The 26,232-nt window shown below is 36.6% G+C and overlaps 2 protein-coding genes and 1 pseudogene across 5 annotated transcripts; 2 read left to right on the forward strand and 1 right to left on the reverse strand.

The window, feature by feature from the left end:
- Window positions 1–1,433: 1,433 nt before the first annotated feature.
- Window positions 1,434–2,033, forward strand: LOC147273151 (uncharacterized; annotated as a pseudogene).
- Window positions 2,034–8,941: 6,908 nt separating this feature from the next.
- Window positions 8,942–23,545, forward strand: LOC147273152 (decapping 5-like protein). Of its 4 annotated transcripts, none has more exons than XR_015124249.1 (8): window positions 8,942–9,183; window positions 10,200–10,300; window positions 15,151–15,222; window positions 15,335–16,222; window positions 20,878–21,069; window positions 21,160–21,270; window positions 21,391–21,649; window positions 23,236–23,545. XR_015124249.1 is itself a non-coding variant. In XM_086257278.1 (8 exons), exons 1-8 carry the CDS (start codon window positions 9,057–9,059, stop codon window positions 21,535–21,537), a joined length of 1,491 nt encoding a protein of 496 aa, XP_086113404.1. In that variant the 5' UTR covers window positions 8,942–9,056; the 3' UTR covers window positions 21,538–21,828. The 4 variants fall into 4 exon arrangements, 3 of the variants coding, with proteins under 3 accessions (XP_086113404.1, XP_086113402.1, XP_086113403.1); XM_086257278.1 differs by lacking the exon at window positions 23,236–23,545 and having other exon boundaries at window positions 15,335–15,826; window positions 15,974–16,222; window positions 21,391–21,828; XM_086257276.1 differs by lacking the exon at window positions 23,236–23,545 and having other exon boundaries at window positions 21,391–21,828.
- Window positions 23,546–24,472: 927 nt separating this feature from the next.
- LOC147273153 (protein MODIFYING WALL LIGNIN-1-like) lies at window positions 24,473–25,894 on the reverse strand. The gene is made up of 3 exons (XM_086227859.1): window positions 25,562–25,894; window positions 25,239–25,465; window positions 24,473–24,878 (listed from the first exon to the last, which is right to left on the reverse strand). The coding sequence occupies exons 1-3, from the start codon at window positions 25,658–25,660 to the stop codon at window positions 24,623–24,625; spliced, it is 582 nt and encodes a 193-aa protein (XP_086083985.1). The 5' UTR covers window positions 25,661–25,894; the 3' UTR covers window positions 24,473–24,622.
- Window positions 25,895–26,232: the final 338 nt, after the last annotated feature.

Genomic DNA, 26,232 nt, shown 5'->3' on the forward strand with positions numbered 1-26,232 from the left:
AGCCGGTGCCCCCTGTGCGCAGAAACAACTCAGAAAAGCCAAGCTTAGTCGCCGGCTTCCGCCGTCGAGTTCAGCCATTTCCGGCAAGATTTGACCGTCGACCCAGTTACGAGAATTGATCATTGAGGTATGGGTAATCTTTCCTCTAAGGTGGGCACGTCCAATTTTGAGAAATTGGAAATTTGATTTTACGGTTTATGCCTATTTCGAATTTCTTGAAATTGGACTTAAATTCGAGTTGTTTTTGTGCAATTGAAGGTTCTATTGTGCAATTAGGATTAATTGGGGTTGATTTTGGGTATTTCTAGGTTTGTGCCGCCGTTGCCACCATCGAAACCACCATTTTTGGCGACGGGTTAATGGTTGTTTGACCCAATTCCACCCAATTGAAGTCCTAAGAACCTTTCTAGGTCCTTTTGGTGAGTTTTTGTTGATGTTTGTGTCTTGTTTGGGGCTGGGCAGCCACCGTGTGTGGTGGTTACCGCCCATTTCGGTCGTTGAACGGCCATTTGTGAATCCTTTTGTATTTGATTTGGTTGTCTGGTCTTAACAGGTACATAGGCTCGGGAAATCTTATTCCCGATGCCGTTGTGCTGCCGGATTTGTTATCCGAGCGTGTTGCCGTTCAAGGGAATTTCGGTTTTTTTTACGCGATTAAATTGTGAGTGAAACTTATCTGATTATATTGTTGAGTACCGTGGGTGAATTGCCTATTTTGGGTGATTTGTTGTTTTATGTTAGAGGAGGCTAAGTGTAGGATTTGAATCATGAGAATGAATTGACGAGGATTTGAGGCTAAGGGATTAATTGGGAAATATTAAAGATGCTCTAAGGATAATTGTTGAATTAGAGAAGGAATGTTTATTGTCGAGGTAAATAATTGGTGATTAGGCAATTGATTTGCCATAATGATTTATTATTATTATTGGTGGGATTTGATGTGAAAACGAGGAATATTGATTATCTTGATGCTTGGATCATTGGTGAATGATATATTATGTGATTAGATAATTATTATTTATACTTTGATGTTATTATGGATTATTTATTGAGTATGGAAATTGAGGAAATTATTGAAGTTAGTTAATTAAGTCATTTCACTCATACGAGTTTTCGAGTTTACCAGGTTTGTTGTATAACCCGGTACACCATAGATATGATGTAGGGTTTGTGTTTTGCAGGTTAAGTAGGCTAAGGAGGCAGTGAGGAGAAGACGAGGGAGTGAGATCCATTTTATTTTGATTTAACCGATTTTATACAGTGATTTTACATAAATATTTTTGGGCTCGCACTCTGATTTATCAAATGTATTTATTTATTATGTTAAATGCATGGCTCATTCTTTGAAAATGGGATTTAAATGACAAAGTTTCAGTGTGTTTATAGGGCTGAGGTTCGGAGCGTTACAGTAACCTAGACGTGGTTGCAGTCATATGAGAGATGGCAAGTGCTATCGAGGAACTATAACTCAAGAGAATCAACAGGAGGATGCCCAAGAGCGAGTTATGAAAATTCAAAGGGAATTCCAAAAGTCAAAACCACCAGTGTTTAAGGGTGAACCTGATTATATGATAGCTGAAGAGTGGCTTCGCTAGATGAAGAGGAAATTACAAAAACAAAGGATTCCAAAAGAATTCAAAGTGATTATTGCTTGTTCATACCTGGAAGAACAAGCATATCATTGGTGGGAATCAGTAATGATTATTCGAGAGGAGGAAGTTACGAATTGGGCACGATTCGAGAGAATTTTTCTGGAGAAGTATTTCCCTGATACAATCAAAGATATGAAGGCAAGGGAATTTGTCAATCTATCTCAACGAGATTTATAAGTGATAAACTATCAAGCGAAAGTTGAAGAACTAATGTGTTTCACATCAGAGTTGGTGCCAAGTTAAATTAAGAAGGCCAAGCGATTCCAGGAGGGTCTCAAACCAACTGTCAGGGAAAAAGTTTCCATTTTGAAGTTAGAAAGGTATGCAGATGTTGTCGATTGTGCTTTAATCGCTGAACAAGCAATATATGTTAGATGTTAAAAGGATGTGGGAGGTTAGAGCATCAAGTGCAGGTCAAAGCAGTAAGCGTCCGAATTTTGGTCCTTCCCGTTACCAACCACCAAGGGCACCGTACTTTGATAGAAGACGTTGTCATTATTGCGGACAAGTAGGACATTCATAATCAGTGCCCATCATTATCATCTTACCAAATGCCAAGTACCCAATCACCACTGTATCGAGCACCACAATTTCCATATCAGGCTCCCCAAATTCAGTATAGAGCTCCACCTACATCACAGTATCGTGCTCCACAACCATTTCAAGAACAAGCACCTTTTCAGCCTCAACAGATTTGGGCTAGGCTAACCACTAGTCAACAACCACCCCATCCAGGGGGACGATTTGGAGCTGTTAGACCTAGACCCTCAGGAGGAGCAACAAGACCAGAACAGTTTACTTAAGGAAGGGTGTTTGCACTTCAACAAGGGGAAAGTCAAGCTGATCCGATAGTAGAATATCCTGCTAATCCTGTAATCGAAAATCAGAGTAATCCTATACTCGACCAGCAGAGTGAATTTCCGGGTGAGGAGCAATATCTTTATGCTATGGAAGAACAATATAATTACACTGGAGAGGGCCAATGTTCTGGTGTTGAAGGAGATCAAGAAGATTACCAAACAATGGAAGGTACGTTTCCAGTTTTCAATTCTTGGGCTAGAATACTTTTTGATACTGGTGCAACACTTTCATTCTTATCTGCATCGTTTGCATCTACTCTTGAATTAGAATCTGAAGTTTTGAATCCATCAAAATTTATATGTTTTTCATTGGGTGTTATAGTAAAGGTTGATAGAGTGTGTAAATTTTGTATGGTAGAACTCTTAAGTCATAAACTTGTATTTGATTTGTTGATAATGGATATTTCTGGGTATAATGGTATTTTGGGAGGAGATTAGCTTAAGAGACACCAAGCTATTCTTGACTTTGATAGAAATTCAATAACTGTAACCACAGTGGAAGGTGAAACCTTTAGTTTTTGTGGAAATAAGGATATTTTTAAGCCCCAATGTTTCTTAAGTGTGAAAGATTCTAATTATCCAAGAATACTAGCTGCTTTTACATTTGAGGACGGGAATAACTCTCAGATGGAACAACTTCCCGTGGTTAAAGATTTTAGTGATGTATTTCTGGAGGATTTATTTGGATTACCACCAGAACGAGAAGTACAATTTGCGATCGAAGTGTATTCAGATACAACCCCTATTTCTATACCTCCACATAGAATGGCACCTGCGGAGTTAAAGGAACTTAAAGAACAACTTAAAGACTTACAAGAGAAGGAATTTATTCGCCCGAGTACGTCACCTTGGGGTGCACCAGCCTTATTTGTGAAGAAAAAGGATGGAACACTTAGGATGTGTATTGATTATCGTCAACTGAATCGAGTAACTGTGAAGAATAAATATCCACTCCCTAGGATTGATGATTTGTTTGATTAACTAAGAGGTTCCAAGTATTTTTCAAAGATTGATCTTCGTTCTGGATATCATCAACTTCCAGTTATATCAGAAGATGTTCCTAAGACAGCTTTTAGAACTCGTTATGGACATTACGAGTATCTAGTTACGCCTTTTGGATTAACAAATGCACCAGCCGCATTTATGGATCTAATGAATCGAGTATTTCGACCATATCTTGATCATTTGTGATTGTCTTTATTGATGATATTCGTATCTACTCAATTACTGAAGAGGAACATGCACAACATTTGGTGATAGCATTGCAGAGATTGAGGGATCATAAGTTATTCGCCAAATTCAGTAAGTGTGAATTCTGGCTCACTAAAGTGAAATTTTTAGGTCATGTGATTTCTCAAGAAGGTATTGTTGTTGATCCATCTAAGGTAGAAGTAGTGATGAATTGGAGTCAACCCGAAAATGTTTCAGAGATAAGGAGATTTCTAGGATTGGCCAGTTATTACAGAAGATTTATTAAGAATTTTTCTCGATTAGCGGCACCGATGACTAAGTTAACATAGAAATGAGTGAAGTTTATTTGGAATGACGAATGTGAAAAATCTTTCAAGGAATTAAAAATTTGATTGACAACTGCTCCAGTATTGATTATTTCGGAAAGAGGGAAATGTTATGTGGTTTACACTGATGCATCGTTACGAGGATTAGGATGTGTGTTGATGCAATCTGATAGAGTGGTAGACTATGTTTCTCGCCAACTTAAGACTCATGAACGAAATTATCCAACACATGATCTGTAACTAGCTGCGATTGTTCATGCTCTAAAGACATTGAGACATTACTTATATGGTGAGCATTTTGAACTCTATTTAGATCATAAGCGTTTAAAAGTATTTGTTTACTCAAAAGGAATTTAACTTGAGACAACGAAGATGGATGAAGTATCTAGAAGATTACGATTTTGAGTTACATTATCATCCTGGAAAGACAAATGCTGTAGTTGATGCTTTGAGTAGGAAGTCACAAGAAACTATAGCAAATCTATGGATTCAAAAGAGGAAGATGATTGAATTTATTTGTGATTATCAATTATACATCAGGTCATATGCAGATCGCCCTTATCTTTGTAATTTGGTTACTCATCCAACGTTGATAAGAAAAGTCATTGATGCACAACAAGAAGATGTACATGCAAAGATGATTAAGGAATTGGATACAAGAGGAGAAATTACAAAGGAATGGACAATTGATGATGATAAAGGATTAAGATTTTTGGGTAGATTGTATGTGCCTGAAATTCCGGAACTAAGAAGCGAAGTACTCCATGAAGTTCATCATTCAAAGTTTACAATTCATCCGGGTGGTACGAAAATGTATCGAGATCTACGTCGTCAATTTTGGTGGAATGGAATGAAGAAAGATGGAGCAATTTTTGTGTCAAAGTGTCTCACTTGTCAACAGGTCAAGACAGAACATCAGAAACCGGCAGGACCACTTCAACAATTACCTGTAGCTGAATGGAAATGGGATCACATCATAATGAACTTTGTAACGGGACTACCTCATACAGTACACGGTAAGGATGCAGTTTGGGTTATTGTTGATAGATTAACTAAATCTGCACATTTTATACCCGTGAAAATGACTGACACTACAGAAATGCTCGGAAGATTATATGTAAAGGAAATTATAAGATTGCATGGAATTCCTATTTCAATTGTATCTGATAGGGATCCAAAGTTTACTTCTAATTAAATTTTGGGAAAGTTTACAACGAGCATTAGGAACACAATTAACTCTTAGTAGTGCTTCTCATCCTCAAACTGATGGACAATCTGAGAGAGCTATTCAAATTTTGGAGGACATGTTAAGAGCTTGTGTTTTGGATTTTCAAGGAAGTTGGGAAGATCATCGATCTACCTTTAGCTGAATTTGCATATAACAATAGTTTTCAATCAAGTATTGGAATGACACCATTTGAAGCACTTTATGGATGACCATGTCGATCACCTTTATGTTAGATCGAAGCTGGTGATGCAATATTAATTGGACCTGAGTTAGTACAAGAAACAACGGAAAAGATAAAACTCATCAAACAACGCCTACTTACAGCTCAAAGTCGACAAAAGAATTATGCAGATTGCAGAAGAAGACCGTTAAAGTTTGATGTTGGTGATCATGTTTTTCTAAAGGTTTCTCTGCGGAGAAAAGTCAAAAGATTTGGGAAGTCAGGAAAGTTAGCTCCAAGGTTTATTGGTCCTTTTGAAATCTTAGAGCGAATCAGAGAAGTGGGATATAGATTAGCATTACCACCTCAACTTTCAGGGATTTACAATGTTTTCCATGTCTCGATGTTACGGAAGTATGAGGCAGATTCTACACATGTACTTGATTGGAGGGAACTTGAATTGGATGAACAATTATCATTCGAAACTAGACATGTTCAGATTTTGGATCGAAAAGAACAAGTTCTATCTTCGTAAAAAGACAATCCCATTAGTCAAGGTATTGTGGAGAAATGAAAATATTGAGGAAATGACGTGGGAAGTAGAAGCTGAAGTACGTCAAAAGTATCCGGAGCTATTTCCTTAACTTTTCAGTAAGTGCCAAATTTCGAGGACGAAATTTCTTTTAAGGAGGTTAGATTGTAATAACTTAGTTTTATAAATTAGTTAATAATTTTATTTAATTAGTTATAATTATATTTATTTTTATATTTATATTTATGTTAAAAAAAATAAAAATTTAAGTTGCTGAACGCAAGTCTAGCAGCTTCTACTTTTGTGTGGGTGTGTTTTGGTTTATGTGTGTGAGTTTTGTGAGTGGTTGAGATATAGGTGAGGTGTGTGCTTGTGTTGAGGCGGTGGAGAGTGTGTGTGTGTGTTTAATAACTGAGGGCTGGGTTTGTTCTAATAACTAAGGGCTGAGTTTGATTAACAAACTCAGCAAAACCCCATAACCCCAGCCAACCCGAGAGAAAGAAAGAGAGAAGAAGAAGAAAGAAAGGGAAACCAAGTGGGAGAAAGAAAGAGAAAGAAAAGAGAAAGGAAGAAGAGAAATCGAGAGGGAAGGAAAGAAGAGAAAGAAGAAGAGAAAAGGAGAGGAAGCAGAGAGAGAAGAAAACAGAAAAAGAAAAGGAGAGAAAGAGAAGGTAATTTTCAATTTTCCATGGTTACTCTGTTTCCTGTGATTTCGATTTTAAGTTGTAAAGTCTATTTTGGTAAGGTTTAGATAGTTGTTGGAGTTGTTTATTGGAGCATAAAGACCATAGAAGTTGAAGAAGAAGTGAAGGATTTTCGGGTTAAAGAAAAGGAGAGAAAGAGAAGGTAATTTTCAATTTTCCATGGTTACTCTGTTTTCTGTGATTTCGATTTTAAGTTGTAAAGTCTGTTTTGGTAAGATTTAGATAGTTGTTGGAGTTGTTTATTGGAGCATAAAGACTATAGAAGTTGAAGAAGAAGTGAAGGATTTTCGGGTTGGGGTGTAGAAAGCAAATTTTCAGTTTTGAGTTTTTTTGAATTTTAATTCATTTGATTGTGTTTCCTTTGATTTTGGTTGAATTTTAAGTTATAATTTATCATTTATTAGCCTTAAGAACTTATTTGGATTATTCTCACAAAAATGAGTTTGGTTGAATTTTGGAAAATTTGCCATTTTTATGCAAATTTTGACAGTGTTCAGGTAGCCTACTTTAAGGCCTTATACTTGAGTTGTAAAGATCCGTTTTGAGTGTTCTTTGGATGATTATAAAGAGGAGTTGCAGAGCTTTAAAACAAGTATAAGTTTGCTCAATTTGGAGTTGATTTGATAGGGTAAATAGCGAGCCAAAGTTGAAAAAAATAAGCGAAAACTGGCAGCAAGGTTGAAGATGATGAACAGTGTCGCCGGACCACCATTCGCACCACCGGCGTGTGGTGGCACGTGCGGCGGCTTCGGTGACTGGAGTAAGTCCCTGCCCACTACATTTTCGATTTCGAGTCCGATGGTGACCTCCGTTTTGTGATCCGAGACCCCTAATTTTGTGTTTTCACTACACACACTAGAATTAGAGAGTGAGCGATTTTCATTCTGTAATTAATTGTGATTTTTTGTACGGGATTAGGTTCGGAAAATGACCAGGAGACACGAGGCTATTTCTAGCGGCGGATTAAGCTTGTTTTCAAGGTAGAGGGATCTGAGAAACCTTAAGTTGCAAAAAAGTTTGATTTTATTGAATGTTAGTTGAAAAATGCAATATGTGTGCTAATATGTGACTTATATGAATTATTTGAGCACGATATAAATTAATTAATTATTATATATAATTATGTGCATTTATTTGAATGTGACATTTATTTGAATGTGAAGCATAATTCATTGAGGATTGAGTGTCAAATTTAAATTCATAAGTGCGTGGGGAGAGATGCCCTTTCAGTTGCGACTAATAAAACTATATTTTTCCCAACACGCATTGGGACCTTCGGTTGCGACCGAAGTTAGAATATCTTACATTTCTGTTGCGACTTTAGTGAAGATATGGTGCAATTTACTTTTCAAGGGTTTAAATAAAGAAAGTGCAGCATAACATTCATGCATCCATAATATTATTAAATATATATTGTCTGCATCATGTTGTATGATTCATTGAGATTCAATATAATTAATTTTGCATGTTAAGGTGAAATGTCCCTACTGAGCCATTGGTTAGAGCTCACCCCCTTATAGACTTTGCAGGTTCAAATACTGAAGATCAGAACCTTTAGAAGAAGTTAGAAGAAGAAGTTTGTGTAAATAAGTGTGAACAGACTTTAAAATTTAGTTTGGTTTTATTTTGAAAGTTCTGTTAAATTTAAGTTACTAAGACAGGTCGTGTGTTGTAAATTAAGCTTGAATTCAGTATGGTATGTTAATAGTATACCGTTTTTCTTATTTTATTTTACTATTCTTCGTCATATTCTAGTTATAGAAGTTAATTCTATAATTAGAGTGTGATTCACATCTTAATTCATAATTAGTTCTTAATTACGAATTGGGGCGTGACAGGTGGTTACATAAGGGCTTCGAGCAAAAGTACTACTTATTAAAAGCGTTTTCTAAGAAATCCTACAAATGGGCCTACTTGTCATTATATACACAAAAGCACCTATAAGAAGCGTTTTCGCTTAATAGCACTTTCACTAAAAGCACTTTTATTAAAAACACATCATTTTAAAAAAAAAAAAAATGCAATTACTTCTTGTAAATATGCTTAAAAGTGCTTTTATAAATTTCTCTTACATCAAAAAACGCTTTGAAGTGTTTTTATAACAAAAAAAATACTTTTAATTATTTTTTGCCAAATGTAAGTAAATGTACTTAAAATCATTTTTAAGCCTTTTAAAAACACTGCAAAACACCACTGCCCATAAGTGCTTTGCCTTTCATATCCATTTGGTGGCAAGAATCTGATTCTTTACTTCTACCGACAAAAAAAATCTGATTCTTTTCCGCTTTTCACACAAGGAGAAGAAACAGACAAAGCTCAAACCCTAATCTCAAAAAATAACAACGGCTTTGAAATCTTTTTTCATTTTCCTTGACTTTCCTTCATTTCTCTTCACTTCTCTCAATGGCGAATGAAACTGGAGATTCGTACGTTGGGAGCTTGATAAGCCTAATCTCCAAGTACGAAATACGTTACGAAGGGGTTCTCTACTTCCTCAGCGTCCAAGACTCTACCATTGGCCTCAAAAACGGTACGTAACGTAACGCTTCGTTTATGCATTTGATTGGAACAATTGCCCTAACAATCCGTTCCCTAATATTTCTTCAAATCTGTGTGTGCATAGATGCATACGTAGGCTCAATTCGCATATATGTGATATTTGGATCATCTTTCTATAGTGTATGTAATACCTATCAGAAACCAACTCTCATATATATATAATTGAATTTATTGCAGATAAGTTTTTGTAATTTCTATCTTTAAGCCCTTGAGAACGCTGCCTTGATTGATCAATGAATTCTTGCCACAAATTATATGGTTTGGAAATAAATTAATCTTATGTGAGCTTGAAGAGAAGACAGAGCTTGAAAGTCCATATAATATTTCTTCCAATCAAGTCAGTTAGTTATGATGAAATTTTCATTCATTGTACTCATTGCTTATTTATACTCATGATGAATGTCATTGTCATTTTATGAAGATGATCAAATTTTCATGAATGTTTGTGGATTATTAGTCTGAGAGAGAGAGAGGGAGAGGGAGAGAGAGGTTTGCTACATTGGTGCTTAATGTTGGAGTGAACCCGAATCTCATTGTAAATGTGTGGCAAATACCTCCATATATTGAATTGATTGTAATTTTGCCTCCCCATATATTTCTATATTGAATCAAAACTTGAAAGTTACGATACTGGGTTGAACTTTGTCACTATCATAGAATGCTCATAAGGTCTTAATTATTCTACCAAGTAATGTTTTATTATTACAATAAACTATTTCATACACTAGTAGCATTGAAAGTGAAATTACTATCTGTTCTAGTTATTTTGTGTCTTGTGTGTGTAGAGGTACCAAAATAGAAAACATATGCTTGTAAATATAGCTGTTCTCTAAAATTCGACATGTATTTAATTATCCGGTTTGTATTTTTCTTACCTGCAATTTAGTTAAATCAGCTGCAGACTTAAGTTACATAAAATTTCTCTTGTCGTCTATAGTTTGGGAAATGAAACAATTTAAATATATTGCATTCTGTATGATGCTACAGTTAGGTCATATGGAACAGAGGGGCGTAAGAAGGATGGCCCGCAAGTCCCTCCAAGTGATAAGGTGTATGAGTACATTCTATTTAGAGCAAGTGACGTTAAGGTAAGTGGAGACAGAATAATCTTGATTAACCTATCTTATCTCCTTTTCTTTTATAGGTTTATCTTTCAATAGAAAGCTGTAATACTTTATTTTGGTTAGATCTTGCTTTGTGGTGTTAGGTTGTTTTTCTTTTAATTTTTAACTTCCATGAAAATGTCATAGTAATTTCTCTTTTTGTAGTTTTGTTTATTCTTAATCATTATTAGTGGATTGCCTCTATATAATGAGTGTAACTAATGGAGGACACAAATTTGTCTGATACCTAATTGATGTAGAACATGAAGATATCCGGATGGATATTCTCTGGCTGTTTATCAACAGTTTTGGGGCACTATAAAAGAGGATTTGATGAGGGGTTTTGAGGAGTTCTATAATAATGGGGTGATAAATGCGGCGACGAATGAGACCAATATTTTGCCTTATCCTAAAAAAAGCTGATGCAATTCAGGTCGGGGATTTTAGGCCAATTAGTTTGGTGACGAATTTGTACAAGATCATTGCAAAGGTGTTGTCACGAAGATTGAGGGAGGAGTTGGGGGATACAATTTCACAAGCTCAAGGAGGTTTTTTTTATAAAGGAAGACATATGCTAGATGCAGTTTTGATTGCAAATGAGGCTGTGGAGGAAGTGCGGAAGGAAAAAAGGAAGGTATTGTGTTAAAGATTGATTTAGAAGGCGTATGATCATGTGGAATGAGAATTTTTTTGGATTTTGTATTGGAACATAAGGGGTTTGGGGCACTTTGGAGAAAGTGGATAAGGGGTTGTGTGCAATCTACAAGTTTTTCAATTTTGATTAACGGGAGACCAAAAGGAAAGCTTGGAGCGTCAAGGGGTTTGAGGCAAGGGTGATCCACTATCACCTTTTTTGTTTACATTGGCAGTGGATGGTTTGAGTATATTGATTGAGAGAGTGAAGGAGGTTCAGTTGCTGGAGGGATTAGTTGTTGGTAGAGAAGAAGTTGAGATTTCACATCTGCAGTTTGCGGATGACACAATTTTTGGCCTATCCGGAAAGGACCATAACTTGGAGAACTTGTTAATGGTATTTGAAATTTTTGGGACTGTTTCTTGATTGAAGATAAATAGAGCTAAGTGCTCGATTGCAGAGATAAATACCCAAGAAGGAAAGTGGAGGAGTTAGCCTTGGTGCTGGGTTGTGAGGTGGGGAGTTGGCCGATGAAGTTTTTGGGTTTTCCACTCGGGTGTAACCCAAGAGCTAGTAGCTTTTGGGATCCGGTCATGGAAAAGGTGGAGAGAAGGTTAGAAGGGTGGAAGAAAGCATTTTTATCAAGAGGGTGTCAGTTGACATTAATCCAATCAGTTGTAAGTAGCTTACCCATATACTATATGTTGCTGTTTAGAATTCCCAATACTGTGGCAAAGAGGATAGAGAGGCTGATGAGGAATCTTTTGCGGGATGGGGTGGGGGAAGGAAAGAGGGATCATTGGGTCAGGTGGGAATTAGTGGCTCAGGTGAAGGAATGATAAAGGTGGCTTAGGGGTGGGGAATTTGGTTAAGAAAAATGAGGCATTGCTCGGAGAATGGGTGTGGAGGTTTCCATTAGAGAGAGATTCCCTCTGGTATGCTGTCATCAAGAGTAAATACGGGCTGCATGAAAATGGATGGGATTCCAATATTGCGTTGAGAGGTTCAAGTCGGTGGCCATGGAAAAAGTGAGGTTTTGGGTAGAGCATTGGGTTGGGGACACAGATTTTCGTACATGCTTTCCTCACCTAATCAGGTTGTCTAATTTTCACAATTTTTCTATTGCTAAAATGTGTGTTAATTCTGAATCTTTTTCATTGAGGTGGAATCTTGGTTTTCGAAGGAATCTCAATGACCAGGAGGTGGGGGAGTTAATTTTGAAAATGTTGGTCCAGTCGAGGGGGGATAAGAGGGTGTGGAGGTTGGAATCTTCAGGGGTATTCTCTTGCAAATCATTCGCAAGGCAGTTAATGGACAATTCTTCTCTCTCTTTTAATGCCCTCTTATGTAATCTGGAAAGCCAAGCTACGGGTGTTAGCTTGGGTTATTGCTCATGGGAGGTTGAATACCTGTGATATGGTTCAGCGGAGACGACCTTCTGTTTGTCTTTCTCCTCATTGGTGTGTTATGTGTAGGAATGAGGCTGAAAGTTTGGATCATTTGCTTATTCTCTGTCCAATGGCTTTGTCTTGTGGTTGAGGCTGTTTAGGGAGGCTGGCTTGTGTTGGGGAAATCCAATTTCATGTTCTGTGTTGTTGTCTGTATGGCACCAGTTTTTTGGAGGGAAAAAGAAGGGTATGGTGTTGGGAAGGTGTGGTATGATGGCTGTTTTTTGGGTAGTGTGGACTTAAAGAAATAGAAGGATATTTGATGATGTCAAGGGGGAAGTATTGGATAATTTGTTGGAAAGAGTCAGATTTTGGGCGTCTTGGGCTTCAGTTTCAACGGAATTTAGAGACTATTCTCGTTTTTCATCATGTCCGATTGGTGGGCTGTAGTGTCCTAGAGTTTATGTGTTGTGATTGCTATTTTGTTTGTAGAGGCGAATGTGTGTTAAGAGTTTGTATTACTTTTTTGTGGGTTTTGGGTTTTTGTAGTTTGTTCTCTTTGTTGTTTCTGTAGGTTTTCAAAAGTAAAAAGTAGTGGACACCTTATCCACTGTATTGTATCTTTCAAATAAAAGTTGTTTCTTATAAAAAAAAAAAAAAAAGAACATGAAGAGAAAGTAAAGAAGGAATAGAAGAATAGGGAGAAACAGACAGAGAAACCTATAAATTATAATAGAGTTTGAAGAAGAGAAGAAACAGAGATTATAGTGTTCAAGGAGTTGAGAGGCAAAGTAGGATAATCTCAATTCCTTATTATCAATCAGATATGAGTGAGTATAAAATCCTATTTTAATAAGGTAACATTTGAAATCCTATTATAAAAAGGGAAAAATTAGCTCCACGAAATCAACTTGACAGTCACAAGCTCACTGATCCTGATTGGTCTAGGTGGCAGATATGACCATTGTGACGGCATGGCTGATGGTGATTTGTAACACCCGAAGAAAAAAAATCCACAACCAACACAGGAGATGTTTAGATGACTTTCCTTCTTTCTTTCTTCATCCCCACCCCAGCTCCAACACCCTACCCCATCCCTCAACTTAAGGGACAGTGCTTGGGATGGAACTCTGGTCTGGACTGTTGATGGTAGGTGGATTCTACGGCTCCTAATGACAGGGTTTAATTATATTTGGAGCATTATCAGTTTACTGTTTGGGTTGGGTCTTAATATTAATTTTTGATCAGCTGGAATGTATGTGCATATCATTCCTTCTGGAGTTAGGTTATGGATGTGAAAAACGATGTTGTAAATTTAATGTCCCATTGAGGCTAGGTTGGAAAAGGTCCTAAATTCCTTATAGGCTACTAATTATCTGAGATTCACAGATTGTGATGCAAGGATTTCTTTAGGCATGTTGCTCTTTGAATTTTTTAGTATTTAACATAGACCAAGAAATTACCCCCCTCAATCAGCAAAATGATGGATCAGCCTCTCACATCCGACAAAACGGGATCCCATTGTTGAAGTTTTCTAAACATAATATATATGTATGTATAAACCTCTTTAAGACCCTCTACTTCCCTCTATAGTTTCTTTGGTTGACCTTAAAGGTATTTGGGTTCTTCTTGCTGACTATCTAGCAAATTAGAAAGAAAAAAAGTGAAAAGAAAAATACCGTGGATCTGCCAAGCCTTTCTTTTTTGTTTATTTAATGAAGAAAGTGAGAAATTTGAGCATATATGGGAGAAGATGGGAATAAGTCTATTAGGAAAATTCTTGGTGAATAGTAAGAAAGATGTAGAATAACAATTTTTTTTTTTTTGCCTTGATTGAGAAAACCCTATCTTGATATGTAATATGAGTTGGTTGTATTTTTGTATGGCGTTCCAATTATATATGAATTTGGTTACGTGTATGCAGAACAGTACTGGCTTTGGACTGTTGTATAAGTGGAGGAAAAAATTAGGCATGGTATCAATTGTCCCACTGTTATCTCTACACCATAAATTTAAATTGATGCATTAAAGAAATCCAGGAGTTTGGTTCAATACTTGACCAATTGATTCAGTTCCTTATCTTAAATTCAAAGTTCCAACAACACCCCTTTATGTGAGATTAATTTGGTTTTGTTTTTTTAAATGAAAATTGAGGGAATAATTGGTATTTTGGTAAGTGGTTTCTCTTTTTTTAACCAGCCATTATTCTCTTTTAGATAAAAACCCTAAAAAAAAGAAAACAATGTTCCGGTTCACTTTTTCAAACTTGTGAACAAGGTCTAGTAGTACTTTATGTCATGATTGTACCACATTATTTAATTAAATATTTGTCAGAGCATGTAATATCTTGTGTGACTGGCCTTATAATTGGTGATCTCTATGTTCTAAGAAAATTATTGGATGTGTCCTGCATTTTTTTCACTCGTGGATTGAATATTTGATGTGACTTTTTTGAGGCATGAGGCCCCTTTGATCTTCAAACTGACATTTACTTCTTAATACAGATAAATTTGTGAGTTTGTTCAATGTATCAACATTGCCTTTGAGTTTAATATTATCCTTTTCCCTCTTCTACTCCCTCCTGTTTTATCATTCTTTTTTTTCAAAACACATACATTTTTACTTTTTTTTTTTTTTTTTTTTTAAAGATTTCTTTGAAGCATTAAATGATTTGATGTATGATGATGATGGATGAGATCTCATTATGATGAAATATTTGCCTTGACAGTTAAAACAAAGGAATTTGTTGAAATGCTAAATATCCTGGAGTGCACTATACTTGGACTGATAATTGTCTGTTTTCATTTTTGTAGGATTTGCAAGTTAAGTCTCCCCCACCCGCCCAAAGAGAAGAACAGATTCACGATGATCCTGCTATTATACAGGTATTGACAGACATAGACATACTCATATGTGAAAGGACATAGGGATTAATAAGCTCTATGAGTCAATTGGAAAATTTTGATTTCAAATATTTACTTGATTTCTTCTTTGCAGTCACACTATACTGGGGTGCCTGTAAGTTCTCCACCATCAGCATTAGTTGGAGGTAAATGTTTGAAAGAAACAACTCAGTGGCAGGATACCCCTGCTTTGACTAGTAGAGGCAATACTGGCGTGTTGCCTTCATATCATTCTGCAGCTGAAGTGCGTCCATCAGGACATTTCCCTTCTACTCAAATTGCTAGTGCTCCAGCACTTTCTTTGCCGATGTATTGGCAAGGATACAATGGGGCATCACTTAATATTTCTCATCATCCAAATCACCATATTCCTTTGCAATCTCCATCTGCTATGTCACATCCCTTGACAATGCAGAATAAGCCTCCTGAAAATCAGCTGCCTATAACTATTGGCTTAGCAAATACAACAGAATGTCTTACCCCTTCGTCTTCTACATCAACATGTGTACATCCAAAATTTTTTGCCTCTTCAACTCCTGTAGAATATTCTTCTTCTCTTGATTTGCCTTCATCCTTGGCCACACAGGTATCTTTATCATCTCATGCTATACCTGTGAGCTATAGTCGATTAACTATGTCTTCGTTGTCTTCACCTTGCCAAGACTTGAATATGACTGAAACACAAATTGTGAGTAAACCTCTTTCTGATCCAGTACCAGTTCTACCTGTGCAGTCCATGCCTTATCCTGGATCGTCCTCTGTGGGTTCCAATGCAGGTCCATTGCTAACACCACCCCCATCTTTGTTAACTTCTGACCAACTGGCACCATCTAGATCACACATACTTTCTTTGTCTCAAAAACTCTACCTGGACAGTAGGGATATGGGTGCTATGATACCGACACCATCTAATTCTTCATCTTTGATTCCTCCTCCAGTAACTCAAGCACCATTGTTACCGTTGCCAACCTCTATGCAACAGGTGAGATTAGACAAGTTTCACTGTCTTCATAAACTTTATGATAATTCAATTTTTGTATTTTTATTTATTTTACCCTTGTCTCATTTCATATATCAATGCAATAATTGTGTATTACAATTTTACAAATCTGGTGGTGCTTCTCTATAATGAAGGCTCTGTATGTAAACTTGGGCAATTTAGGCTTGGTTCTGATGCTTCTGCAATTTTATGTGTTATACTTTCAAAACCATCCATTCATGTGTAAATTTTTAATATACAACAATGACTCAGTGGACATCTTGTCCCCTGTGCTGAATTTTTTTCTATTTAATAAAAGTGTTTTGCTCATAAAGAAAAAAAAGAACTCTTGAGGAGAAACAAAAATCCAGGTACTTCTTTATCTATTTACTTAGGGAAAATTTTACAGGACACTTACTTTGGGGTCAATTTTAGTTTAGGACACCATTTTGGGTTTGTGTTAATGTACGACACATATTTAAGATTTGTGTTAGTGTGGGACAATCCGTCAACTCCGTTACCTTTTCCGTCCAAATAAAGGATAATTTGGTCATTTCATATTTTTAAAACAAATAAAAATTTTAAAAAAATGTTACTACTAAAAAAAATCAAAACTTTTTTTTTTTTTGGGAGGAAAAAAATCATTAAAAAGTTTAAAACTAAAAAAAGTAACATTTCAAAATAAAGAAAACTTTTTTTTTTTTGGAAGGTGCAGCAGATTTGGGATCGCACCAACCCAACCCAGATCTGGTGCAACCCCAACCTCCCCCTTCTCTCTCTCCATCTTCCCCACCCAGTCTGCCCCACCACCTCCCCAACTCAACAACGTCGCAACCCCCCCCCCCCTCCCCACACAGCCCCGTCCCCTTTCGCAACCCCCCTCCCATCCGATTTGACCGGCTCTGTTTTTCTCTTTGCTTACTTGTCATCTTCGTGTCACCATCCGAGAGAGAGAGAGAGAGAGAGAGAGAGAGAGAGAGAGAGAGATTAATTCTTTTTGTTTTTTTTTTTTCAATTTTAATCTTTTTTGTTTTTTTATTTGAATTTTAATATTTTCAGTATTAATATTGTTTAGTTTTAATCTTTTGTAATTCTAAAAAAATTAATTTGATTTATTTTTAGTATTAATCTTTTTAGGTTTTTAGCAGTAACCTTTTTGCTTTTTTTTTTTTTAGTTTTTATTTGTTTTTAAATATAAAATGACCAAATTATCTCTCATTTTAACGGAATACTTAATGAAGTTGACAGATTGTCCCACACTAACACAAATCATAAATATGTGTCCTACATTAACACAAATTCAAACTGATGTCCTAAACTAAGATTGACTCGAAAGTAGGTGTCCTTTTTAAAATAATTTCCCATTTATTTAATATATTCTGGGGATCAAAAATCCAGGTAATATATTGCTAATGAACTAGTGAGGTTAGATAGAAGGAAGGTTTGGTGTTCAAAATCGACTTTGAGAAAGCCTACGATCATGTTGATTGGAGATTCTTGGATTGTGTGCTGGAAAACAAAGGTTTTGGCGGTAAGTGGATAGGAGGATGCCTGAAATCAGCAAACTTCTTGATTATAATAAATGGAAGGCCTAGATGGAAATTTGGTTGCACAAGGGGTTTGAAGCAAGGGGATCCATTGTCACCTTGACTTTTCATCCTAGTAGCAGACGTCTTTAGCAAGCTAGTGGAAAGAGGAAGGGAAGCTCAGTTGATAGAGGGTTTGTGTGTGGGAAGGGAAGTGGAAATCTCTCGTCTCCAATTCGCAAATGACACCATTTGTATTTTTTTTTTTTTGTGTAGGGTGATGATCAGAATTGGGCCAACTTGACGAAAGTTGATGAGAATAAATGCTCTGTGGTTGGAATTAACATGGAGGAAGGTAAAGTGGAAAGGTTGGCAGCAGATCTAGGTTGCGGGGTAGGTTCATGGCCTATGAAATATCTGGGGCTTCCCCTGGGTGGGAATCCTAGGGCAGCTTCCAGAAGGTAAAAAGGGTTGAGAAAAGATTAGAGGGCTGGAAAAAAGCTTTTCTATCTAGTGGGGGTAGATTAACACTAATTCAAGCAGTTCTCAGCAGCTTGCCCACTTACTATATGTCACTGTTCAAGATCCCAAGTGGGATTGCAAAGAGGTGGGAAAAGCAGATGAGGGACTTCTTGTGGCCAGGAGTAGGAGAGGGCAGGAAAGAGCATTCGGTAAGGTGGGAAGTGGTGTCTAGTTGTAAGGAAAGAGGAGGCATGGGATTTGGAAATTTGGTAGAAAGGAACAGAGCTTTTTTGGGAAAACGGTTTTAGAGGTTTCCCCTGGAGAGGGAGTCGTTGCATTCAGTGATTAGAAGTAATTATGGCTATCCAGGAAACGGTTGGGATGCTAAATCTGATGCTAAATCTGGTATTCAAGAGTCTAGCTGAAGTCCTTGGAAGGGGGGGGAATGAGGTTTTGGGAAGATTCATGGGTGGGGAATCAACCACTGAAAAGCTATTTTTGCTGTCCAGATACCACAATGCAACTATATCCAGGTTCGTATCTTCGTATGCTTTTCCAGTGGATTGGGATTCTGTAGAAATTTAAAAGAAGAAGAGGTGGAAGAGCTATCTTCATTATTGGGTTTGCAGGGGGTCAGAATTAATGAGGCTATTCCAGATTCGAGATGATGGAGATTGTAATCTTCAAGAGTCTTTTCTTGTAAATCTTTCTTCAGCTCTTTGACTTCAAACACTGCTCTGCCAATCTTTCCTCCGGCAGAGGTAATTTGGAGAGCCAAAGTTCCACCTAAAGTCAAGATCCTAGGCTGGCATGTTTCTTCATTATGTGCAAAATGAAGGAGGAAAGTGCAGATCATATCTTTGTGCATTGTCCGGTAGCTTTAGGTTTATGGCTTAAGCTGTTTATGGAGGGAGGCCGGATTGAGGTGGGTGATTGCCGCAGGGTGTCAATCGCTGTTAAGTGAACAGCATTTTGCTTTTGGTGAAGGGAAAAAGGCTAAGGTGCTTTGGGAATCTAGTGTTTTGGCTGTAATCTGGGTGATCTGGATGGAAAGGAATATGAGGATTTTTGAAGATGTTAGAGGGGTTAGAGTAGAGGAGCTTTGGGAGAGAGTAAGGCTTTAGTCCTTTTTGTGGGCTTCCGTCTCGATGAAGTTTAAGGATATTCCTCTTTCTTCTATTTTGCTAGACTGGAGGGCAGTTGTAGCTTGAAGGCTCTGTAGCTTTACTCATTTTGATTATCTATTAGAGTTTCATTTCTGATGTTTGCTTTATGTTTTTCTTCCATGTCTGCCTCTTGTCCACATCTTTGTACAATTTATATCAATAAATGGTGTTTCTTTAAAAAAATAAAAAAAAATTTATATATTTTAGGAATCTCCGCCAAAAAACAACATACAAAGAAAAAAGTTTAGGGGACTGCAAATATCGCACAATGTGTCGACTTCCATGTGTGTTTTTACTTTTTCCTTGTTTCTATGGGTTTGTACCCACATGCACGTGTGTGTGTGTGTGTGAGGGAGGGAGAAAAGGAATCCATGACAAACTACAAATGTGTTCTTGTCTGGTTGTGTGCGTTCATGTGCATGTGCATATTTGACTTTTTGTCGTCGTGCATGTGTGGAAGGGACGAAGGGAGACCAAGTAGGCTTTTTGTTTAATTTTCCTACTTTGAAGCACAATGACTTGTTGATTTTAAGTCCTTGAGATCTTTGTTCTTTGATGTAAATTAGACCTAGAACTAGAGATGACTTGTGACAATTGAAAACAGAAAACCAATCACACGCAGCACACACAAACACAAGAGATTTATACTGGTTCGGCAATAAACTTGTTCCTACGTCCAGTTGTGATATCTCCTGAGAGATTCACTGCACTATGGAATAAATTCAGAGATTATAAGGACTTTTTGGAACCCTAGAATCTAAATCCCTTTTTGCAGAATACCCTGAAAAACTCTCAATCACTCGGCTCTCTCTTTGTTGGTGCTTGTGTCGAAGACATTAACTAAAACCTATTTATAACTCATAGGTTGCAGCTAACACTTATGTTTCAGCTGGGATTCCTAATCCTAGTAGAACTAGGTAATTGGCCTAATTAGCTAATTCTAATTCCTTGTACAATTAGGAAATACTCAGAACTCCTCCTTAACTAGGAAGTCCTTGCGCATGTCCTCTCAGCATTCCTAAAAATCTGTACACTACTAGGAATAACCCAAACTGCTACATTCCAGACTCTTGATGAGCCAAACACAACATGACTTTCATTTGTACTGTTATACTATTTCGAAGTTGGTAACACCATGAACAGTGCATGCTGATCATATTGTAAAACTAGAATTCTAATAGTATGATTTTGGAAGGATGCTTTATTAGAAATATTTGGGTATGCATTTACATTCTGAAGCGCACATTTCCCCACATGCTATTTTATGATCCTGTTAGTCATGCTATTTCGCATTTAGTTTTATGATCCTGTTAGTCATGCTATTGTACATGGATTCTTGCTCATTTTAGGCTTCAATATACGTCACCATTCTGGTTGCGTATCTTACTAAAATTATGATTGGAGGTGGAAGAGTAATTCTGGCTGTTAATTTTAGTTCTAATCGTTTCCTGGATGACATACAATGATTCAGATCTAATATTAATTGTTCTGTTATATTTTGCAGTCTCAATACTCAACTCCACAGTTTACTGAGGAGTTCGATTTTCTAGCCATGAATGAGAAGTTTAAGAAGGATGAAGTATGGGGTTACCTCGGAAAGGAAAAACAAAGGGATAAAACAGAGAGGGTGGATGATAGTGGAACTAGTCAAAGCTTGGATGACAAAGAAGGTTGTGGCCTGATCCCCAACACAAAGGTAGGACATGGACCGTTAGTTACTGGATGGCTTGGCAGTGCAGTGAAAATTGTAAATCCTTGATTTATCCCTTCTGTTTTTTTTTTTCAGCAGCCTGCATATAACAAGGATGAGTTCTTTGACACAATTTCATCTAATTCTCTTAACCGCGGAGCAAGAAATGGACATAGATTTTCTGAGAGAATGAGGCTGGATAATGAGGTTTGCCCATTTCTTTGTAATTTTACATAAAAAAAAGTTCAGTTCTATGATACCAAATAGGAAATCAAAGTTAGATGATTTATTAATTTAGTTTTTTTTTTTTTTTTTTTTTTTTTCCAGACATTTGGCAATTTCCAGCAGAGATCAAATCTTGGTTATGGTGGCTATGGTGCTGGACATGGTGGTAATTATCGGGGCCCATATCACTGGGGAAGGGGGGGATTTAGCTATGGTGGGAGGGGACGTGGCGGGAATATGCCCTTCTAATGTTAATTTGTGTTTTACTGTTTACTCAAGGTCAAAGATTGCTTCTATCACAGTTCTCTTTGGTTTCCTTTTACCTCCTCAATCTTGACTTTGTGAGGACTGAATCTCAAAGGTAAATGTTGTGAACATCTTGGGATGTTCATGTTTTTAAAGGGGTTTTGGAACTACTAACTTGGCTGGTTCATGTCTTTTTAGCGCCCATGAGCTGGCCTTAACATGTATTGTTTCATGCAAATATTTTCCATGTTACAATTGGTGAAAAGGGAAATCAAATTCTGGTGTAGTTGTACTCCTTTTGGTTTAGTATTTATTTTATATATATATATCTCTCCCTCTCCCTCTCCCTCTCCCTCTCCCCCTTTCTCCCCTCGTGTATGTATAGAGTGGTATGCTTTTCATATCGAGACTGCCAATCAAGATTGTGCATTGATACATGATTTCACTTGATCAACGGTTTTGATTGACAACCGTGTAGCATTACATTTTAGACCGTCTTGCAAGAGAGCACCACTTTGTGTAATTATATATGTATGTATATATAGATATCATGTATGCATGCATACACATGCTGAGCATTTTCTGATACGCTTTTTTATTTTTATTTTTATTTTTTAAATTTTTATATACAAGGTACTTGAAATGTTGAATAATTTGCACTTGTAGTGACGCATCCCTCCTTATGTATGTATAGTGTGAATATACTTTCCATATCGAGACTTTAACTCAAGATTGTGCATTGACAGCCTTGTAACATTACATTGACAGCCTTTTTAGTATGTTACACTTTGTGTATGATTATATATGTAAACATGTGCAACACTAAAAAGGCTTTTTTATTTTAGTTTTCTATTGATGTTTTTTGATTATGAGAGAACTTCTCAAGGGATAATGTTGACTTGGTATATCCCAATTCAATATCTCAATCATTAGCATGATGGCGCACATATATTTTTATACATCATCAAATAAAAATTTCTCCAATTTTAAGAAAGTTTATATTTCATGGGATGATAAGCCAATCTCTATCCTTGTCAAAACATTCGTTAAAAGTTGGTCACATCAAGGAATTACCAAATTGTCTTTGACATCACTGTTATAAAATAGTTATGAAAAAAAATAAAAAAGAACGAAAAAAAAAAAGAATGATAAAAAAATTGGGAGAGAGGATACCGAATCCTCCCTCACCATTGACCCTACCCACCCCAACCCCAACCCCAACCCCAACCCCACCCCCACCCCCACCCCCACCTCCACCTCCCTTCCTTCTTCGACCACAAGTCGCCCTCTTGTCGTTGACCTCGGCCCTCCCTCCCTTGTTGTCACCTCTCTCTCTCTCTCTCTCTCTCTCTCTCTCACTTTCTTTCTTTGTCACTCTTTCTACTTGGCATTAACACTATCGTACTCAAAAGGAGCTAGCGACTTCGCCGAGAGAGAAGTGGCTGAGGGGAGAGGATGGCAATTGTCGCCTGAGGGTCGGTTGTTGACTTAATTTATAACATATTTCAAATCCTTAAATCTTACATTTAAGCCCTTGTGTTTTAGCAATTGTAGTATTTTATTTCCTATTTTTATTTTTAGATTATTTATTAGGTTTTATTAGTTTTTATCTTAATTACTAGAATTTATTAGGTTGTATTTAATTTTCTAGATTAGATTGATTTGTTTCTAATTAGTTTATTCTAAATTTTAATTTTGTAGACTTTAACAAGAAAAACCCAAAAGAGATATGGAAGAGCCCAGCAGCCCAACTGAGAAAGGAAAGAGAGAAAGAAAGAAAGAAAGAAGAAGAAGCCCAACACAAGGCCCAAGTCACTGGCCCAATTTCTGGAAGTTGAAAAGCCACTCAATTGGCTTGGTCTGCCTCCAAAGAATCTGAAGAGTTACTACCTCTCTCTTCTCTCTCCGTGTGTCAGCAGATGCACCTCCCACCGGTTCTCTCTCCTTTGCGCGACAGCTGGTGCGCACTCCCCCAAGTGTTTAAATAGTAGTTAGGGTCATCAAGTGGGGGTTTGGATTCCAAAACCTTGGTCTTTTATTTCATTTTTTCAAGTCCAAAACCCTAAAAGTGCTAAATTCATAGTTCTTCTTCTTCCCTATTTCCTTAGATCTATTTAGTTTTATCGTCTTTTGCATTTTACCTTATTTTCTTTGCATTTATTTCCTTGCATTATATTTGTCTTTTTATTTCATCAAGAACAAACCATCAATCTCTTCAACTATGTTAATTTAAAGTAATGTAAGTTTAAACTTAAGTGTGTCTCTTTCTTAAACACTCCTTAGGGTTCGACCTTGGATTTATACAAACTGTTCTACACGACTCGTATACTTCCGAGTAGTAATTTAAAACACAACATCGGTGGTGGGGAGGGTTTTCGCATCCCCTACCCGATTTTGTTTTTTGTTTTTTCATTTAGTTTTATTTTTAAATTTCTTAATAATATTTTAATTTTAATTTTTATAATTATTTTAGTTATAGTTCTTTAATTATTTTTTTGATCAATAGATGTTTTTGCTTCTAAAAATTAGTCACGTGTTGTGTTGGGCACATAACCAAATTTTTGACGGGAGTTATAAGAGAATTAGCGGAAAGTCCTTGATTGAGACTAATAATTAATTATAGTCCTTTATTGGAGAAAATAAAATCAGATTTCTTAACTACAAAACAGGATATAATTGGAGTACTTTACCTACAATTTTCCATAAGAAAATGGTTGTTTGGTTTGTGTGCATGGGAGCGTGCTTCTGTGGGTTTTGCTTGAAACTAGAGAAACCTTTTTGACGCATTGCTACGATAGTGTGGTTTGTTCAACATCCAAGTAAGAAATTAAGAATAATAAACTGAATATGTTTCCTTTAAGAGAAAAAATGTTAAAATTCTAGTACAACGTTTGGAATTGTGGGCTACACATTTGTATTTTGTATTTTGTATTTTGTATTTTGTATTTTTCTCCGTTTGACTATTGCTGTCTTGTTGTTGTATAGAGGAATAGGTTTTTCCAAATTCTTCCCCAAAAATATAAGGTGGAGGATGTCATAGCCTCTTTTATCTTTACAAAATTCTCTTGTATTTATCTCTATTCTCTCTTTAAAACTTTATATTCAACTTACTTTGCTCTTTCACATTAAATCCTTCTTCATCAACTTGGCTCTTGTTCGTCATGGTTGTGATGATTAAGCCAAGTGTGGAACCAATTGAAATTAGGACCAATACTCCGGAGCCAACATATATTCCTTGTTTAACCAAGTAGCATTCTCCATGTAACCATCCCACCCCATAGGTTTGTTCTCTGCTCATGCTAGCTGCCGTGCCAATCAATGTGAGTGCCATTACAAAGCTGACCCTGCAAATTGCAAAATTAATTAATTGGTCATTTAAAATTAATTATTTCAATCCCCAATTTTCCAATATCATAACCCAAGTGTGTTTATGAAATTGAGACTGTGTTCTGTAAATTCTTTTTAAATACTGGGTCACCCACCTAATCCATTCTAGTTGCCAACACCCCAAACAGGTGGAACTGGTGCTGGTCTTGCTAGCTAGGGATGGAATAATTTTATCTCAATTTCTCAAAAATCGAAATTCAATCAGGAACTTTATGAAACCAAATCATATGTGGCAATTTTAATTTGTACTTGCTGAGTGATGAATATGTGTAATATGTACATGTTGTATAATTAAGAAGATTGGATTGAAGACCTACCAAGAGATGAACAGAAGAGCCCTGAAAATCATTGCTTGTTTGGGTTTGGAAGTAGTGCTACTCATCTTCTTCTTCTTCTTCTCTCTTGAACAAAAATAAGTACCGAAAACTATCAAATTCCCGATCATCTGAGCTATAAACAAACAGATCAAGGCTGCAATTCCGAACCCAATTGCGTGACTTTCAGGCAAATGGCACAGTTTTCCAACCAACTTGAGCTCCTTTTCCTACAAATTAAAAACAAAAGATTCTGTATATGCAATTTATTAATCACATATTAAGCAAAAGAATTAATTATGATCAAAGTGATCTCATCTACCCACCTTTGTTCTCTTAATCTCTGCCGCTATACATGATACGAAGGAGACAAGACCGAGGGAGGACACTAGAATCAGCGCCAGCTGGTATTGGTGCTTTTCCATGGAGAAAGCTGAAGAAGCGATAAATTCAGAATAATCGATCAGACAAGGAGGAGTGTTTTGTGTGTTGGAGGTTACTCAAGGCATACAAATTAAAAAGAGGGGTGGCGGCCACGGTCAGTCTTGCTTTGTAGTTGTTGAGAATATTGAGAGAGACTTTTGTTCCAAAGAAGCCTTTCATTGCTTTGAAGGAGAGATACCATCCCCTAACGGCCTAACGTATATACACAGTTTTGGTATTTTTGCGATATGTTGCTTTTTGCCATTGGATCAAACAAAACTAACGAATAAAATTTTAGGTTTTGAGGAAATTTCGATGAAAATTTCGACGGAAATTTTGAAGATTTTTAAATTTTGACAAAAATTAGACGGAAACGACGAAAATTGCTATCAAAATACGGAAATTTTGAATGAAACTTTACTATATGTTTATTTAACATATTACCTACTACATTGATAAAAAATATTGAAGAAATCAAATTATATAGTAAGTTTCATATGATATAAGATAAATATAATGCACGCTGAAGACAAATATTGTTAAATAAAATTAGTATAATGAATAAATGAAGTTA

This window comes from Dryas octopetala, chromosome 9 (assembly GCF_963921425.1).
Source record: "Dryas octopetala chromosome 9, drDryOcto1.1, whole genome shotgun sequence".
NCBI lineage: Eukaryota > Viridiplantae > Streptophyta > Magnoliopsida > Rosales > Rosaceae > Dryas > Dryas octopetala.